The sequence below is a fragment of the Molothrus aeneus genome, chromosome 9, assembly GCF_037042795.1.
Source record: "Molothrus aeneus isolate 106 chromosome 9, BPBGC_Maene_1.0, whole genome shotgun sequence".
Lineage (NCBI taxonomy): Eukaryota > Metazoa > Chordata > Aves > Passeriformes > Icteridae > Molothrus > Molothrus aeneus.
Genome location: NC_089654.1, coordinates 5,701,150 through 5,721,330, shown reverse-complemented (window position 1 = coordinate 5,721,330; position 20,181 = coordinate 5,701,150). Strand labels below are relative to the sequence as shown.

The window sequence follows — 20,181 nt, the reverse complement described above, 5'->3', positions numbered from 1 at the left end:
TGTGCATTTCATCATTCTACCTGCTTCTACTATAACTGCACAATTCAGGAAAACATTTGACTTCTGGCATGTTAACTTCAACAGCACTGATTTGTGGGATTTATTGACATGAAAAATATGATCTCCAGAGCTCTGCTGAACAGAGTTGAACTGAGCATGCAATAAATGTGCTTAAATGTACCGCAGAATTAGGAGCTGTGTAGTTAATTATGACTCATCAAAGGAATTCATGAAGCTGCATTAATTTGGCAAGTGATTTCACTAGATACAAACAAAATGTTCACTAAATATTAGTGGCAGCTTCAAAATCTTTCAAAACGATAATGAAAGGCAGCAGACTCCACATGGATGTTTCATAAATAACTGGAATGTTGCTCGTACAACCACACAGGCTGATTCTGCTCTCAATATCAATTCTGCTGAGTGCACTGAAATTAGTTATTCTGAGTTTGCATCAGTGTTTGCAGAAGCTTAGTCTGGCTCTTAGATTAACTCAGTACATCTTAGAACAGTTATAAAGCAGAAGAAGTTTCTGCCCCTCACCCCAAATATTTGGAATTGTAAGAGGCTTCCTCTTCGCTGCCCATCCTGCCTTTGCTGATGGAATGAGAAGGTGAATTGCATGGGAGCTGAGTTCTCCAATATCAGATTAGACCTTGGAGCCGAAACATCTAAACTCAGGAATTCCTGACACTTTTACAGTCTGCAGTCAGGGCTGGAATGGCCATGCAGAGTCAGCCTGGATGACCAGCACATTGCTGCATCTTCCCTACAAGAATGGTTTTGGTTTGTCTCTGACCCAGCACCACAGGGATGGTACCTCAGGGCTCTATGAGCATCTGACGGTGCTCCCAAGATTCCCATATTGCAGAGTGATGAGCACCCCATGCTCTCAGTGCCCAGCTCCAAGGGTAATCCCTTGCCAGTGGAACAGTTGTGTTCCCTGCTTCCCATCTGTGCCTGCACAGGAGGGAAAGGCAAGAGGCTCCTGCAGCTTCCACAGTGGAAGGGCTCAAGTACTGGTGACTTTTCAATTCTCCCAGTAACTAAATATTGTAAGAGATCTGACACCCCAAAGGAGACATCACCTCAACAGGACAGGAGCTGGAAAGGCAAGTGAGGTGACCATAATGAAAGACAGGATCTCTTGCCAGTAATTACCTCCTGTACCACAGTTTTCACCTTGCAATAGCCTCTCAACCACAGACTGCTTGTTCCCAGGGACTCCAGCATATTTGCTGTTGGAGAGCTGCAGGAGCAGTGTCTTGGATAATCTTCTGTGTAAGAACTCAGCCTTTTCCCACAGACCCAGTGAGTGCTGACAGCTTTCTTCTGAGCTATCCTCCCACTTTCAGAGCCCCACAGGCCCCTCAGGGTACCTGCCCAGCTGCTGGTGGTCAATGCCCAGCACAGCCTGGGCAGATATCCCTGCAGGGCATGGGAGCTACCAGTGCCTGCAGAAACCCTGGCCTGGCTCCCATGCGCTGACACCAGTCAGCCTGTACCTGATCATTAGCTGAAATCCAGAGCAAACCACTGCAGAAGCTGCAATAGCTGTGCAAATCAGAATATACATGGGGGATTTTCAGCACATAAATTAAATGCTTTTTTGGCTAAGCCCCAGCACATAATAATTGTGATGGATGCCATAAAAACAGCTGAAGGAGGAGTGAGAATGAGAGTTACAGAATGTGTACTGTGGTCAGGTGCTGTGAATTTAAATCCAGTCTACCAGAGACTACACTGGGCAGCAGCTTGTGTCTGTGTTGCTGCCTCCTTGCTCCCACCATTTGCCTGCTTTGTGCTTCCAGATGCCAGGTCCTTTGTGGCCTCCCAAACAACACTCACAGCACAGCAGCAGCCTTGGCCCTGCTTTGCAGTATCCATGGCTCAGGAAACAAGAGCCTACATTTAACTGCTCGAGTGCAGCAGGATCTGGCATTGATGAAAAGTCACCCTGTATTATCAAAGAGATAACTGCACAAGCCTCTGATGTCTTTATCAATTCCCAAAAAAGATTACCAAGTGTGGGCCACAACAGGTTATCCTGTCAGGGCAGAAAAGCCTCAGGTGCCCTGCACCCTGCACTGTTCTCTGGACTGCTTTAGGGGATACAGGTGGAATGCAGCTTTGGCAAGGGACCAGCACACACATCCTCTCTTGCCCTTACCTGTAGATTTTTCGGTAGAACAAGTCACACCAATATATTCTGTTGGTTGACACCTCCACATCCAGTGCCACCACGTTCTTCAGCATGGGAATGATCCGGGAATAGTCCCTTTTCACCAGGTCTATTTTACGGACCTCGTGGCGATTGGTGAAGATCAGGTACGGGCTCTTGCCTACCACAGAAAATCAGCACATTTGTCACTTCAGCAGCTGTCCCAAGGGCTGGATTCAGCTTTCATTTCTCAAACAACAATGGAATTATCAGTCACTGATAGCTGTGTTTGTACCAAAGCTTTACACCACACTGGAAGCAAGAGGAAACTTGCTCCAGAGGCACAGCTGTCACAGGCAGGCACCCCTGTGGTCCCTGGACACACACTGGCACTTGGACAGCCTCTGGGGAATGGCCTCATCCTCCGTTCATTTCAGCACAAAATCCTGGGCCAGATTTTGGTGACTTACAGCTGGGAGGGTGGAGGGCTGGCTCAGATACCCTGTTTTAATCAGGATGTTTTCTTTCTTTCAATACTACTACCACAAAATGTTTTTGCTGCACTGTTTTCAATAACACCTGTCAAGAGACTTTCTTTTCTAGTTTCAGCTTCAAACAGCCAAGCAGTGACTGCAATCTTGCTCTGTACACTGTTAAAATATTCTGATCTGCATGATCAGTAGTTCTTGCCTAGAGACGCATCTGCTATTGCTGCAGCAGCTCTGTGCTGCTCACAGTGAGATGTCTTTGCTTGATTTGCCTGTTTCCTTTTGTTTCTGTTCCCCTGCCTCAGCCTGTGAGCATGTTTTCTTAGCGGAGCTGCGCTGTTGAGCAAGCAGAGTTTCCGTGCCTGTGGCGCTGTCTTACCTACAGCTTTGCAGTTCTTGGACAGGGTGTCCATCTCGTATCCTTCGTAGCACTCACATTTGTAGTCACCCTTGTAATTAATGCAGATCTGGCTACAAGCGTCTGGATTCTCACATTCATCTATGTCTGAAAGGAGTGTTTGAAACCCATCAATAACTTGAAATCAAACCATCTGTGATGGAGCAATGCTCAAGTGAATATAATCACGTCTCTCTATGGTGAAACACAAGGGACTGCTGTTTGCATGTCAATTACCTCCACACGTTTTTTTATCCAGAAGCTTGTATCCAGGCGGGCATTCGCACTCGTAACCAATCTTCAAGTCTTTGCATATGTGTGAGCAGCCACCGTTGTTCATCGAGCATTCATTAACACCTGCAGGGGATACACAGATCACCTATGACAAACGGGGGCTTTTACTTGTGAGATTGAGTAAAATTAAGAGATTTCCTCAGACATTTTCCCATTTCTATCAGTTTTGGTGCAGGCCCTATAGAGCACGAGTGCCTTCAGAGATAGGAAGCCTCCACTGTATCACTTTCTTGCTCTTTATTATTCCAAACCAGCGCTGGGGGATCATTTGGACTCAAAGCTGGTGGCTGAATGAATGGGGAGCCCTGGGGATACAGCGTATGTGAGTCTCTGCATCTCATCCCTTCAGAGAGCTGCTGCTTTGAGCTTTTTTGCCACATGTGAGAAACTTCCAAGGGACCTAAGGGCCCTCACCAGCATACTCCTCCTTCCCCACGTGCTGGTTCATGTTGACTTTTCTGAACAGTCTCTCTGAGCTTTAATAATTCATGCTGGGGGACTCTCATCTCCCAGGGGCCAGCTGTTTTGAAATACTCTACTATTTTCCCATCTAGCTCCAAGGAATGATGTATGTGAAAAATTCCAGAAAACACTGAAGTGCAGTCTGTCAGAGATACTCCATTAGCACTGAGATACAGTCCTCCCACAAACACGTCCCCCACAACAGTCTTTGCTGGCACCCCCAGTGTATAATTTACAAAGCAGCAGCTCCCATCCTCTCGTGAGGCCTTTTCCAATCCAAGGCCACCTGCCTGATCCTGCTCTCAAGTGCTGAAATGAAAAACAGAATAAATGGATTCTTAAAAGTAGAACTGAATGAGAGGTTGGGAAAAGCTGGTCTCCTGTCAGAGAAAACATTTCTTCTTGTTGTAATTGACCTACAAAAGGTGAAGAGAAAGTTCGCTCCTTAAGGAAGACTGCTGAACAGGAGCTGTGGGATTTCAGGGATAGTGGACTCACCAGAACAAGGAAAACTGATTTGCTCCAGTCTATAATGCAATTTAAAGGCAAATTTTTATTTATCTTTTACTTCTTGCTTCCTTGCACACTGCAGGTGAGCAGCACAGCAGAGCCAATAAACCATTGCTCTTGGAAGAAAATGGAAACAACCACAGCCCAATTCAGTCAGTAAGACAGGGAAAATACCATGCCAGAAGGAATCCAACCCAGCTCTGGGATGCTTTCACCTTCCTAGCAGGGACATACAGAGATATCAACACATAATTAATGGAGCAAGTTTCCCTGACTAAAATAGCCAAGTGCTGTCCTGCCTTCTGCAGTGCTTTTCTGGGGGACTCTCAGAGGGCACTGCAGAGTTTAGCATGGCCAGACAGACACACTGAGCTGGGCAGTGTGTCCTGCACCTCTGCCTCCTGTGGGGATGACCTGTGTGTGGGTATCACAGTCACAGCAACCCACAGCACTGTGCCCTTCGAGAAACACCTTCCCCTGGGGGCTCTTCTCTGCTTCCCAACTCAGACAACCCCTCACTGCCAGCCCAGGGCTGCACAATCATGGCACCTTGACCACTGGGTTGAGCAGTGGTCTCCTCTGACAAACTGGGCTGCCAGCTTTGCTGGGAGACCTCCACAGACAGACACTGCAACACCCACTCAGAGAAACAGGGAGATGTGGATTAGTGGGAGAAAGCAAGGGCACACTGGAAGCATGAGGTAGGAGCATCTTCACTAGGCATGCACACACTCTTCCTTGTCTAAAACAGGGACAGACTGACAGTTCTTCCTGAACAGGAGTTATTTAAGGGGCAGCCACTGAGCTCCATGATGTCATGGAAGGAGATGCCTGTTGGAGACATCTCTGCACTGGGGAAAACAACAAATGTGTTCGAGTGATGCTGCAAATTGGGGCTGGTGCCCACAAATTCTGGTGGGAAAGGCAAGAGAGGGCTGTCCTATGGAGAAGGGCACAGCTCTGTGCCCTCAGCTCTGTTCCCCTGGCTCCAGCAGCCCCGAGTGTCCTGGCATTCCCACAGCCCAGAGCTGGCAGGACGCTGCAGAGAGCAGCCTGCTGTCATTGCTGTCATTGCTGAGGGAAGCAGCAGCAACATGTACAACCCAGAAACGGCTGAAGTCTTCTCTCAGGGGTTGCTGCCACTCTACATGTTTTCACCTTCAAAGCATGTTCCCAATGCTGTATTTTTATGGTGTTATCATCATCTTAGAATTCAAAGATAATTTAGGCAATGAGGCTAAATAAACTGGTGTGTGTTGTGGAGGACACCAGTATTTGGGGAGAGGGGGAATTCCTCATTCCTAGTCCCGTGCTCAGTTCATACATCCCTCCAAGAATAAAAATTGAGTGGAGAAGGGCACAGTTCAAAGTTACAGATGATCAGACTAAGCTACTAATTATATTCATATGAAGGGTGATGAGAGAATAAAGGCAAGGAAAGAGGAGCAGAGTGAGAAATAGCATTAGCAGCTACATGTGGTTACACTCAAAGCTGTGAGCAGCAGATGGAGAAGAGGGGAAGCAGTTACAACAGGAGCAACACGTAGAAGGCAAGTACTGTACCACATTCTTTCAGAGGCTCGTCAGACCAGTCCCTGCAGTCTCTATGTGAATCGCACACTTTGCCTCCGTCAATGCACTCTCCACTCTTACACTGAAACTTGCTGGGACTTTCACATGCTGACTCTGTCATGTTGGGCAAGAGAGGAAAGCATCTAAGTTAGATGAGGCTCATGACAACAAACTGGCTGACATAAAGCTCAGGAGGGCATCATTAGCAGAAATGGGATGGGATTAAGCAAATGAACATTGAGCCTAAGCCTCATGCAAAGAACTTTTCAAGTCATGCAATCTGCCTGGTCAGCACAATCATCTCTCCCAAGCAATCCCACTGCAAAAATGGCTTAAAACTGTACAGGAAGCAGCTTGACATGGCCCAGAGGAGCAGCACAGGCCTCTTCCCTTTCCAGAGGCCACCAGCCCTGGCAGATTTACCCCATGGAGTACGAGGAGCACCCGTACCCACCTTGGACACAGCCGGCCTCGTCGCTGTTGTCAGGACAGTCGTGCACCTTATCACACTGCTTTGCTCCATGGATGCAGGTCCCATCACCACACTGAAATTCATCTGGCTGGCAGGTCACCAGAGCTTTAAGACAACACATTCCAGCATCAGGCACACAGAACTCAGTCATTTGTGTGGTACCCATCAGCCATGTCCCTCTGACACTGCTGGGTTGCATCCTGCATCAGCAAATGTCAGAGTATCAGCTGATCCCACCAAAGCAACAGAGGCAGCAGCTGCCTCAGCCACTGTCCTCCTGTGCCTCTCTGCTGTCCTAGACCACCTTCTACATCCTTGGGAAAACAACATCAAAGCCCATTTGAGGACACCCAGGCAAAACAGACCCAGTGCTGGCAGTGAAGTTTCTCAGGTGACACAGAACAAAGCAAGCAGGCAGCAAAATTCCCAGCAGTGGGGCAGCTCTGGGGCTGCAGTCTGTGTGAGGCCAGGCTGCTTCCCAGCTGGGAGTGTACAGTGACACTGGGTAGGCAAAGGTGACTACTCCTCAGCTCTCCTTCCTCAGAAAAATTGCATTTCAGATACATTTCAAAACATGTTTGGGCTAAGGCCCAAGCAAGAGTCTTGCAGTGACTCTGCCAAAGCAGTGTGGTCACAGCAGGGATGAAGGCAGCAATGAGACACAATCATCAGGTTACCAAATGCCCATGAGCCAACAGCCCACTGGAAGGCAGAAGAGCTCCACTGCACTGCAATGTTTCTTTCCAGCCCTAAACACCTCCACAATATCAGCCCAGTTTCCATGCCTAAAATTCATTTGTCCAGGTCAGATTATAACAGACTCAAACCAGATCTGATAAACTGCAAAGTTGGGGAAAAATATAAACCAGACTCCTGCACAGACCATGCTAAAAGCAGTCATATATCCCTTCCCAAATGACGATGAATGAGAGACCCCCCTAGCTGGGACCAGCCTTGTGCTGACACAGGGTTCAGGCAGCCTGGCAAAACAGGCTCCTCATTCCTGGACATGTTTTGCAGCTTCCTTCTGAGGGGCCCATCAGATGTGTTCTTAAAATCCTATTAAGGCAGCACACCCTGGAGAGTTCCTGATTCCAGCCTTTCCATCACATGATTGTATCCTGGTGTGGGCTGACAGAAAATCACTGCTTCTGAGCACTGGGGGGAGGCCAGCACTGCTGTTACTACATAGGAGGTGAGAGCTGTCTGCAGACTGCCCTGGACAATTTGACAAACTGGTTCTAATATAAAAATGAGTAATTTCAGATAACCCAGGAAGAGCTGCAGACATGAAGTGAGCCAGCATCAACCCCATAAAGTATCAGTTGCACAAAGACTCCACATTATTGGTGATTGCATCCCACAGGATGCAGGATCCAGGTTCATGACTGCTTCACTGGACTAGTTCTAGTCCATCTTCAGCCAGCAAAAGGCACCAGAGACAGGAAAAGCCACAACTGCAGGGCTGGAGGGGGAAAGGAGAAACCTTGTCATTAGAAATACACAGTATTCACATGAGGAAAGTTTGGAAATAGCACTGCTCCTTGGAGAGGAAAGCCATATGCACTATATTCATAAAAAGCTGCAAAGTGAGAAAAAAATCCCAAGCAATAAGCACAGTTATGGGACCAGCTGTGCTGCCACATTCCAGCTAATAAACCCAGGCACAGGAATGGGAAACCTCAGTGGGACATCTGGGACAGCAGCTCCAAACTAAGCACATGGGATCTGCTGCTCTACCAAATGCAGAAAAATGAAGGAGGGAAAGAAATAATGCTCACAGAGCACAGGTCTGGAAGCCCTGACCATGGAGAAAGCATCCTCCCTCCTCCACAGGAAACCCTGACTTCTGCCAGGCTAAACCTTGGCCACTGCAAAGCTTTTCAGTTGTCTCACTGGAAATTCCTTTGCCACAATTATTTCTTGTCTTCACCCCTAACTTGAAAACCAGTTTGCTTCACCTTTTCTATAGCAGCTTCTAGGTGTGGAGGTAGGATAGGATGGTCCTCTATTTCTGACTATAAATATTAGTGTATTTATATACAAAATACCCCCTCACAAAAGTGTAACATGTAATTAAAGCCAATGGGGTTTTGTCTTTTCTGAAGCAGAAAAAGGTCTCCAGTTCATCAAGTAAATCTGTGTGACAACAGCTACAGATTTGGAAGACAGCTGCTATAAAACCTGTAATTGTCTTCAATTGTAATCTTCAAAGCTCTTCTAAAAAGTAATTATAGCTAAATGCTAAGAACAAAAAGGGTTCTCATCCTAAAACAAATTAAAATTAAGCAGAATTTTGTAGGAATTGCAAAGACAATGTTGCAGAAGCACCACAAGACTGAGAGAAAAATGACAGCACAATTCTTAGCTCAGTTGCTACAGAGACTGCAAAACACAGATGTGGGCCTGTACTCCACTGCACAAAGCTTTGCTTCAAGAAGAGACAGAAGTTTGGAGACCAGGCTGGGCTTCCTGGCTCAGTTCTCACTCCACCAGAGCTGTGGAAGTTCAGACCTTTGAGGAGCAGCTTAACAGACATCTAAAAAGGCAGATACAAAAACGGCTCTTACAGATTACAAAGGCACTGTATGGCATTTCTAATTTTTGCTGCATTTTACAGGAGAATTCCAAATTATCCTGAAGTGGAGGCACGAACCCATCTCAGCCCCACTGGCAGAGCTGACAGCAGGTTCCCATTAAGGCCATTCCCAAGGAAAAGCAGTAACTCAAGAAGAGGGAAAAGCTGTGCTGTTTATTTGCACAAGATATTCAGAAAATTGCTGTGCCTAATTTGGAAGGTTTAAATCAGTGAAATCTCAGTAGTTTTACAGCCATCTCCTCAGCAAATCAAATACAAAACTAATTACCAAGTCCTGCTAAATTAACAGGCCTCCTCAAAGAGACACACTTCCCATTTACACATCCTGGGCACAAAGCTGCATCACTCAAATTCAGCAGATCTATTCCAGACTCCAAACCTGAGCCTCAGTTTCTTCTGGTTTCTGGTTTGTTTGTTTTTTTTTTTCCTTCCTTCCCAAAAAAGAAAATCCCAACATTTGCAAAATGCATCAAGATCCCATTTTATAGATGGGGAGACAGAGGCAGGAAAGTGTGAGGTCAGGTCTCAAGGGGTCTGTTTTCTTGCTGTCAGTTGTAAGCATTATTTATTCTCCCTCCTGGATGCCTTAATGAAAGTTGCAAAGGACATTTTAAAATATCACCATTCCAGATTTGGAGACTAATAAATCTAACCTAATGTTCATTTTATAAATATACATATATACATATTTGAATATATATGCTATGGAAAAAACCCCAGCCACCCAATGTTCTCACACAGCTTTCCTGAAATGACTCATTCCTTCCCATTTATTTGCTGTCTTGCTGCCAAAACCTGTTCACCAATTGTCACCCTTCATTTCTACTCTACTCATTTACCAATCCAAAATGTTTATAACAAATGATGGTTGATGGCCTCATGACTTCTTTTTAAAGCATTAGTTCCCATCCCTCTGTTTATACTGCACAAACCCCATATGATCCCCATTTGCAAGAGAAGATGTAGTGGTGGGATCTGCAGTTTTAATCAAGTCCAGCCAAGGGGCCCATGTGCCATCCTTGTTGCTAAGGGGACAGAGCTGTGTCACACACCTGTAACTCTCTGCATGTCCCATGATTCTGATCTCAAACAGAGAATTTCTGCAGAGGAAAATAATCAGAAAGGTCCCTAAACTCCTCAGTCCAACAGATGAGCAGTGAGGCTGAGTTTCAAGAGCTCCCAAATGTCCCTTCCTGCAGGCAGGTGCACCCCAGCAACAGCTGCATTTAGGAGGGGGAAGCCACGTGAATTTTGGCTCTGACCCAGCCAACACATCAGCTGCACTGATGTGCACTCAGTGCTGCAAGGCCTCTCGTGGTTGCTGCCTCAGAGAACCCCATCCATGCAGTGTGAATGGCCGTGGGCTCACACACTGCTGTGGCACTGGGCTGCCACCAGAACCAGGCACTGTGTGCAGAGCGGCTAAAACAATGGGGCTTGGAATCCCTCTGTTTCCCAATCCACAGGACTGAAGGCAGCAGAATCAGCTCACATCCTTGTTTCTCCCAGGTAGACAAACTGCACATTGTGAGGGACTGGGACTTTCTGGAAAGAGACCCTCGTTGTGCTGAATCTCCACCGCTCAGAATTCTCTCAAGTCACTTCTGCCACATTTCCCCCTTTCTCCACTGGTTGTCAGCACCGTGCTGTGCTGCAGCGGTGTCCAGCTGTGTCCTGGGAGCTGCCTCGGAAAGTGCTGCTGGCTGAGGCTGCTCTGCAGCTCAGGGACGCTGCTGGAGCTGTGCTCCCACTGCTCAGCAGTTTGACAAGGCTGGACATGGCTGGTGCCTGTCACACCAAGGAAAGAAGCTGGGGAGCAGTGGGCCCTCTGCCTCAGGAAGGTACACGGGCACAATCCCACTCCTTTCACCTAGCAGAGTGTCTAAATAAATGGGACCTTTAAGTAAAAGACTTAAAACATTTCAAGTTGAAGAGGGATTGAAATTTAAGAGATATTTCATCAGAAAGCACCACCAGTGAGCTGCTCCTCTCTTTCTGCACTTGGCAACAGAAGGGAGCTCCCCTTTCCCTCTCCTGAGCTGTCCAAACTCAGCCATCCTCTCAGGTTGCTGTCACTGCAGGGAATGCATCCCGTGGGACAGAGATCAGTTCTGCTGGAGTCCCCTGTACCAGACACCAGTTCTGCACCCTTGTTTGTAACACAGCCCTTACCACTGTCTCCTGATTTGGAGGGGACACAGGTACAGGACTGCCCACAGGAGGGCTCAGGATGAAAACAGGCACCAAACCAATCAGGCAGCAGTGCCCATCTCCAGCAGCTGTGCTTCTGCACGGCCTCCTGAAACAGAGCCAGGAACCAACTCTGTCTCCTGACTCCACGGTCCCCGTGGTCCTTCAGAGCCTGGCAGCACTGCCTGGGTACCTCCTTGGGAGAGGCTGACAGCCTGGTACCCAGCAGCCAGAGCTGCTCTCTTCCTAACAAAACATCTTTGGCTTCTCCTATTCAGCTCTCGCCTCTCTTAAAAGAGTCCTTGGCAATTTTAGAGGCACAGCAGCTCCAGGGTAACCTGTGGCTCATGCCTCTGCTCTCCTGCAGAGAAAACAGTGGTTCTAGGATTCACCACATCCTTCTCTTGCTAAAGAAGCCACTGAATTTACACCTGGAAAGAAATCTGATCCCCAGTTCCTTGAAGGGCTCTCCCACACTGCTGCTCACCAGCCTGGCCTTGGTGTTTTCATGGGTATGAAAAGATGGTGCTGGCAAAAGTGATACATTTTCTTAGATACCCTGCAAAAATCCCTGGGTTTGCAGCTGGTTGATGCCTTCCTCCCCAGAGGTAGCCCAATGTCAGAGCTGCTAAATATAAACAGCTATGTAAATATTTAATTTCAATCTTGTCATATGAATATTCTAGCAAAACATTTTGCTCTTGTTTTCTTCTCTCTCCCTCCTCAGGTAAGTGACCAGCTTGAACAGTTTAGTGCCTAAAAAAGGATGAAACATTCAAAATACCACACATACCAACACCAGCTTGTTACATGCATAAAGCCAGCTGAAAAGAAATCCATTATTTATTAGCTCTCTGCCTTTATCAAGCTAAGCTCAAAATGCATTTCAAACTGGATTCTTCAGAGGTACTTCTCCTGACTGCCTTGTTCAGTACACTCCAACTTCAGAGGCAGAAAATGAATTATTTTTTTCTGCTGATCATATATTCCCTTTAGCATAGCAGCTTCTAACCCCCAGGCTCTGACCCCACCATGCAGCCTGAGGGCTTTGAACATTTTTTCCACTTTTCACTCCTTGTCTTTCTAGTGAAACAGAACTCTTCTGAGGCACAGTACCATCCAACAGCTCTTACACCTCCTCTCTGGATTCTCAAGGAAAAAGCACAAAAGGAGTGTGGAATACACCTGACCCTGCTGGGCTGGGCACCCAGCCACGTCATGTGGGACACAAGAGCTCCTTGTCTGGCACAGCTGCCGCTCAGACATCAAAGCCTTGCCTTCAAACAGAGCCCACAGCAGCCTCCTGGCCCTTCCCCCCCGCCCAGAGAGCCCTGGCCCTGCCTGCAGACACTCACGGCAGTCCTGCTCATCGGACTTGTCCTTGCAGTCCTCGTCCCCGTCACACTTCCAGTTGAGGTGGATGCACTCTCCGTTCCCGCACTGGAACTCGTGGGCCGCGCACGTGTTCAGGGCCTTGGTGTCGTAGCCGCACTTCTCCATGGACTCGTCGGACTGGTCCTCGCAGTCGGGCTGGTTGTCGCACACCCACAGCTCCGGGATGCACACGCTGTCGTTGCACTGGAACTCGTTGGGGTTGCAGGTCAGAGGGGAGCACTTCCTTTCGTCGCTGCCGTCCCCGCAGTTGTTGTCACCGTCGCACACGAAGATGATGGAGATGCACGACTTGTTACTGCACTGGAACTCGTTGGGAGAACAGGCTTGGGAATAAAAACAAACAGGTGAGCTGGGAGGTCTCCGACCCCGCCCTCACCACTGGCCCAGCTTTAGCACATTCGGGGTGTCTGAGGGCACAGGAGGCACAAAGGCATTACCAGGGCTGTCCTACCCCAAACATTTCTCCAGTGGTTACCACGCGGCAAGGAGCCGGTGAGGCCACAGCGCTGCTCAGCTGCGTCAGGATGTGTCCTCTGGGGAGCACGGCAGCCCTGGAGAAGCAGGGGCAGCAGGGCTGTGGGAACTGCGGGTGGAGAGCCTGGGCAGCGCTGTCCTGGCACTGAGGAGCAGCCAGGGGAGCCCCAGGCAGGAGCAGCAGCACAGAACGGGAATGGGCCTGGGAATGGGAAGGTTGCAGGGAGAGGCTGGGGCCGTGCTGGCAGCGCCGGGCTCTGCTTGGCTCCACGCTGACATTACCAGCTTCCTGACTTTCATAAGCACAGAATCAGGTTTCAGGATTTCACAGTATGCCTGGTTTTGGACATATTAAGTGGGATGTGTAGGGTAAATATTTAGTGAGTCGAGCATCAATTTAGCTACAATCTGCCAGTAAGGCCCTTTACAACACGCTGAATGCCTTCCCTGGAAATCACAACTCAACATTAACATACAAATGAGGCGCTTGTCAGATAGAAGCTGAGTGGAGCACTCTCCTCTGCAAGCCTAATGGACAGCTGAACCAGAGATGCCTGCTCAAATTAAACTTTCAGGTACTCCAGCAAAGTGCAGTTCGAAGTCACTTTATGCCATCAAGGCATAGGGGAGTCAAAACCATGGAAAAAATTCTCTGTAAGTACTTTGAGGTAGTTACTTACAAAAGAATTCTTCTGCAGTTTCAGCCCTCTACAGGGAAGTACGGCTTTGATAAATTACAATAAATATAAATGCATATAAATTGCAATAATTTTTTTTAATATTTTACTTGGGAATTTTTTTTGTCTTCAGAAGCAGAGCTACTTACTGCCATATCTGCAGAGCCCCTACACTACACCACACAGTTTAGATAGTACCAATCTCTGCAATGGCAATTGCACCTGGAAAGCAGCAGAATCTCTCTAGAAGACCTGTCATATCCCAGATTTCAGCCAGTGACAGGAACCCAGTGGGATCCTACTGCAATATTATGTCTGATTTATACCTGGGAATAAAGCTGTATTTATTCAGCATTTAAGAACATGTCCACTTGCACAGATGCCTAATTACATTCTGTCTGGCAGACTTGCTGGGCTCTGCCTGATAACCTAAGCAGCCTCTCATTTTACATCAGAATGTGAATACACACACACACATTTATATATATACACACACCTCTCCCCTCCTGCCCTGGGCTCTGGTTTAGCCCCAGGTTTTCCAGATGTTAGAGCACAGCAATCCACCTAACTAGAGGAGAAAGAGGATTGCCTTCCTTGCTGCAATGCTGCCATGCACTGGCCAGGACCCAGGCTCTCTCCAGAAGGGAGAAGTGTTAGAGAATCTCAGCTGCCCCACTTGGCACCAATCATGGAATGCAACAGAGCAAGGCACCAAAGGAGCTGCTCGGCTCCTTCTGCACTTGGTAGAGGATTTTAGATACTGAGATGCCCTCAACAGGCGCCTGTCCCTTGGAACAGCCACAGCTTCTTCTCTCCAAACAGAAGGAACTAATACTAGGAGGCAAATCCTTCTCATAAGGACCTGAAATACAAGCACAGTCTGGTGGAGAAGCATCTAAAAAGCTTCCTCTTTTTCATGGCAAACTTGAGACCATTAAAATGCTCTAAATATCACCCAAATTCTGCTCTTTATCTCCATCCAGCAGATTTCTCTATCCTTACCCCATGACTAGAAATCATCTATTAGCCCTGCTGATGAGTACACAGCTATATAACTTCACACTGTCTTCAGAGGAGCCATTACACAGAACTGCATATGCAACATTCCTCCATAAAGTGGAAATTCAAGGTAACAGTTAGCATCTTACCATCCATTTTAAAATGGTAGTGGGAAAACAGGAATATTTCTATGGCTATGTACAGCTTCTGTAACAGATAAAGGCTGAGAAGAAGAAATTGCTTTTCTGGCATTATTTTGATGAATCTCAGAAACAGATCAGAGAGCAAAATCTTGCATAGTTCTTTGATCCTTAGTGTTTGGGCAAGATTGTAATGATTTGCACATTCCAAATGTGCATAAATTTCCTTTCCACCGACTGTAATGAGCCCCTCTTTTTCCCCTCGTTGTTTTCCTGGTCCCACCTCCACCCCTCCTCCTGTTTGTACATGTTTCCCTTCAGAAATTTGCTGCATTGGCAAATTAGCGACTGATAAACATAGGAGTGGGATACAAACAATGGAAGTTTGCACAAAAGCTCCTCCTTTGCACCCAGAAATCCCAGTACAGATATAAAATTACTGTTAATCACAGCCAGGAAGCAGAAGCAGTTCAGCTTTTGTAACCTCTCATGAGGACTTCCTCAGTGAAGCCTAAGAATTGCTAGCTAGAAAATTGCACGGTCATGATTATTTTATTTCTTTTTAAAAATTAAGTTCGGTGTGATGCCAGCACCAGAGACTACAAGCTCTCTCCACACGAGCAAGCAGAGCAGGTTGGCTGTTGGTAACTCCCCTCTCGGGATCGAGCAGTTCCTTGTGGGTCACACCAGTCACACTCATCCACCCCTCCCGTGCCCTGCTGCTGCCACGGCAGGGCAGAGAGTGCCCCAAGACCCCTGCCCTTCCCTCATCCTCCCTGGCTGCCAGCTGAGACCCTCAGGGCAGGGCAGGGTCAGGCTGGGGCTGCAGCTGAGCTGTGCCAGGGCAGAGGCGCCGCCGAGAGCCCCATAAAGAACCCCACAGTCACCTCACCCAGCACCTGCAGAGGTGGGCACCGGGCAGCAAAGCCCTAGGGACAGCTTACTTCACACCCCCTTCCATCAATCTGCCAGGGTAGCTCGCAGTCTCATCACTACAGTATTTCCTTGCCTCCAGAGCATTTCAGTAGAAAACGTGCCAGCAGTAATTAAATGATCACTGGGGTGTTTTTTGACTTGAGCAATTTGTTTGCATTCTCCAAATTTGCTGCCTATCCTATTGTAGGCTGATTCACTTAAGACCAAGGAATCAAATAATAATTTGCTTTCTTTAGCACAGAAGAAATTAATAAATTTTGTACTCTAAGGTGCAAAACCTACTTCAAACATGAGTGATCCCAGTAGAAATCTTGGAAATGTTTGTAAAGATGTGTTTAACCATCAGTCTTCAAAGCATAACTCTAACAGCAGTTTACTGTAGAGCACTGTAATGTTAAAAGGTTCTTCACAGTTTCAGGAAATAAAATATCACACATAAATGATTATGTAGAGGTGATTTTGCCTATAGACAAAATATACCAGAGGTATTCTGCATTAGTGTTTGCCCTGTGCTGTGTGCCACTCTGTAGAGCACAACTGTCACAGATTTTGCCTCACAGCCTGCAGCTGCACTCTTGTCACTTCTCTTGAGGAGAGCAGAGCAGAAGCAGCCTCGGGACAGAGGAAGTTAAAAATAATAAAATAACAGAAGATCAGAGAGATTGCAGTTGTGGAGTTAGTGTTTCAGTGCTGGCTGGTTCTCTACTGCCCAGAGCCAGGATTTAGCCAGAGGCTTTACTGAGAGTCTGGTGCAGCAGGGACACTCTTAGCTCAGGCATGGCACCAAAAAATTCAGATAATTCTGCCACATGCTTTTTAAGTGCTTTTAGAAAAAAAGCAGAATACTCTCAAGATGTAGAATTCTCTAAAAACACAGAGTGCTCATAAAAAAATTGTTATTTCAAAGAGATGTATATTTGTACATAATATTTCTACAATGGACAACTCTACCAAGCATGGATCCTCAAATCTAGATAAAATTGAAAAAATGAAATAAATGGTATGTCCATCATTACCCAGAGCTGAGAATTATGTACAATGGACTATAACTGCTGTCATTGCTAATCTCTTATTAAAGATTTTATAGCTTTTCAGTAAGACTCAGGTATTTAATTCATCTCTCCTCCAAAAGAGCCATTTCCACTTGAAATTACATGAATGGCTTAAATAATGATAATTATTTGGTAAAATTTGTGGTAAAGTGGATAGCAGCAATTATCCACTGATGCTGAAGACAAGATAAGATGAATTATTACACTGTATTTTTCTGACACTGTCCCCAAAGCAACTTTAAAAATGCATCTGAAAATTTATGTTTGTTTAAATCTGATAATGGATCTTCTAAAGCAGGCAAAGGATGATTTGTGCATACCAACATTTGCATCAGGGAGGGAGAGATCTGCTGCTGATCCATGGCTGCTTCTACACTGGCAGGGGAGGCTGCTGGACTTGAGAAACTCTCCCAAACTCTGAGATTTAGGACTTGAGTTCTGCAGGGCTGAGGGGTGGAATTCCTGAGCTCCATCTGCCCATGCTTTGTGTCCCAAATGCAAGCCCAGCTCCCCCAGCCCACAGGAGCCAATCTCTGAGCTGGGCCATGGATGAGGAGGTCACAGAGGGCAGACAAGGTAGATTATGTTGGAAGTCCCAGTTACCAGCACTGTCAGCATGTTGGTTTTGCTTAACTAGTATTTATTTTCAGGTTTAATTCTGTCTAAATTATTTATTTTGCCTGCAGTCAATTGCTTACCAGATACCTGAATATTTCATACAGATCTTCTGTCAAATGCCAGTCTTTAAAGCACGGATTCGTGCCTGGAAGGACAAGTTTCCCATGGAAAGCTGCCCTCCAGGAAGGACAGCAAAAGAGATGGAGGTAAATGAAGATGACCTTGAAGCTCATTGCTCTGAAAAAATGACAGGCCTCCCATGGAGGGAATAATGCAGCGGAATTGCAGCCTCACTCCCACCAGTGGTTGTTGCCATGGTGATTGATACCGAAAAGCCCATCTAGATGGAGGCTGCAGCAGGAATAGTAATTCCTGATATTGTTCCAGGCACTAATGGAGCTGAGGAGCCATCTCACGCACTCCTGCAAATGAATATTTGCATGTGCTGCCTGCCTTTGTCACACGCTGCCCTCAAACACAAATCAGTCATTTTCCCATTCTCTGCAGCACTATTTGCATAGTATTAGTTAATTATAACCCAGCAACCAGATGCCAAAGCCCCTGCTGACAAATAATAGTTGGTTCAAAAATGTATTTGGTGATTTAGAATGTATTTCCTGAGATACATATATTCATTCCAAGTGGTTTAATTATCTGGAAATAGAATTAATTATGACCCCCAATTTACAGAGAGAAGCAGTTTATATACAAAGTTATGCACACTCTGCACTCTGTCATTAATTTTATGTATGTCCAATAAGATTACAACTCCTACCTGCAGTCTCCTCAATTTTCCTTCAAACCAGGAAAGGGTTAGGAAGTTTATCAGATGTTCTTCTGGCTAAATGACTGAAAATTACCTCAAAATAAGAACAAGTGAATCCAGTGTAGAGGGTTTAAGGGTAAAATAAAGCAGCTTGAAAGACAAAAATGGATGATCAGAATACCAAAGATTAATACTGTCCTGCTTTTGTGACCATCCAAGACACCCCACAGGGATTCATGAGGATAAAGACATTATTATTACTCTTTTATATTCTGACTGGAATATAATCAGCTGAATCAGACTGGAGATGTTCAGTACCAGACAAAATTTAACTGGAAAACAAATGTGCTGTGAAGTGTCTGGTGAATTTCTTTCCTGACTTTGAAAATTGGAGCCTGTACAGGACAAGCTCACGCCTATTGCCTTGCTTATTAAAATGGCAATTTTACAAATTATACCAATTTGGCAAATCCCTTAGAAACATCAGATAACAGCCATTAAACTAACATCTGCTCTAATGTTATCACATAAAATTCTGTATTTCTGAGGACTATATGAAGGTTCAGCAAGCAGAACAGGGCATTCCTGAGCAGGGCATTCCTGAGCAGGGCTTAATCCCGGGACAGTGCACACAAATCCCACATTACTGCACACACAGACCTCTTGGATTCAGCAGGACTCCCTGTGGTTGTGAATTTTCTGCACAGAATTTCTGTGCACGGCCTTTTCTGCACAGCCACGATTTAATTTTGGTATTGTGCAGTTTAAATCAGACACTTTGCCAGGAAAAGCCAATCCATGGATGTCACCTTCCACCCACTGGGCAGATTCCCACTCCCTGCTCATCTGCTGACAGAGACACGACCTGCCTGTTTTCCCCACTGTTTTCTTTGTGTCCAGCTCAGGAGAGACTTCATCAGAATCCTAAAGGCTACACTCCAATCACATTGGCAAATGACAGCACAATTGGGTTTATTCGTGGGAAATGAGGGAAAGGAAGGAACTCCAGCCCACGGCTCCACAGCAATGTCACTGGCCTGCCACTTTCTCTTTACCCTTACCCATTCCAAGCACAGGGATAGTTCCAGTTTAACCAGTGGGAAAGCTGAGCCATTTCCCCAGAATCAGTCAAGTAATTTATAAGTTGCTGCCAGAACTAAGCAGGGAGTCCTGGAGGTTGCTGACTCACAGGTTTGAACTCACCTGAGCAGTGAGGGACAAAGCAGAGCTCACATTGCAAGCAGTGGGGTCAGTGCCCCATAGAATTTCCATTTCCACTAATTTATTTTGCTTGATGGGAACTGTCTGTAAGAGCAGATATTGCTTATTGCAGTTTGCTTCACTGTTAAACATCCACTGCATTTGGAACATGCACTATTAACTCTTCTGGAGCACAGACAAAGCAGGCAAGGCTGAGAGCTTTGCTTCTCAACTCCCCAGTTTACCCAGCCATGTCTCACAGTGATCCAAAGTCAGCTTGAATGTAGGTTCAATAACAATTAAAAGATGCTTTTGAAATAAAATGGTTTGCAAGACATAAACTGATCTGAAGGGAGAAGTACCTGAAAACAGAAGCACTGAGGATGCAACAAGGGAATTGGCAGAATTTGGTGTAGCCCCATCTAAGGTTATGAATATCAGCACATCCTATAATGACCAAGTCCATAAACACAAGACCCCTGTGGTGATTTTGGGAGGGGGAGAGACTGACAGACTGCTCAGGAAACAACCAGCCCCTGACTGCCCCTGACTGTTTGCAGTTATGTGATAATTAGGGGGCACAGCTATTATGTGATGTAGGCAATGTACCTATGTACCCACAATTCCAGCAAAGAATGGCAATCATTTCTCAAAAAACAGGATTAGATTTTCTACTCAAATGAAAATTTAATCACTGAGTGACACTCACTGCAATTAAACCTGTAAGGGTCGTGTGCTGACTGTGCTCACATTAACAGCAATGAGATTTCCATGGCAGT

At 46.3% G+C, this 20,181-nt stretch overlaps 1 protein-coding gene across 2 annotated transcripts in view; it reads right to left on the bottom strand.

Annotated features, from left to right (window-relative positions):
• LRP8 (LDL receptor related protein 8) overlaps positions 1–20,181 on the bottom strand; it is a 170,856-nt gene that overhangs the window by 10,981 nt on the left and 139,694 nt on the right. Inside the window, exons 5-10 of one of the 2 annotated variants that reach the window (XM_066555469.1) lie at positions 12,501–12,863; positions 6,339–6,461; positions 5,876–5,998; positions 3,284–3,403; positions 3,029–3,154; positions 2,171–2,342 (exon numbers count right to left, since the gene is read on the bottom strand). In XM_066555469.1, coding sequence (XP_066411566.1) covers positions 2,171–2,342; positions 3,029–3,154; positions 3,284–3,403; positions 5,876–5,998; positions 6,339–6,461; positions 12,501–12,863 — 1,027 coding nt within the window. The remainder of the gene's footprint in view (positions 1–2,170; positions 2,343–3,028; positions 3,155–3,283; positions 3,404–5,875; positions 5,999–6,338; positions 6,462–12,500; positions 12,864–20,181) is intronic. The other variant, XM_066555470.1, reaches the window with a different exon arrangement.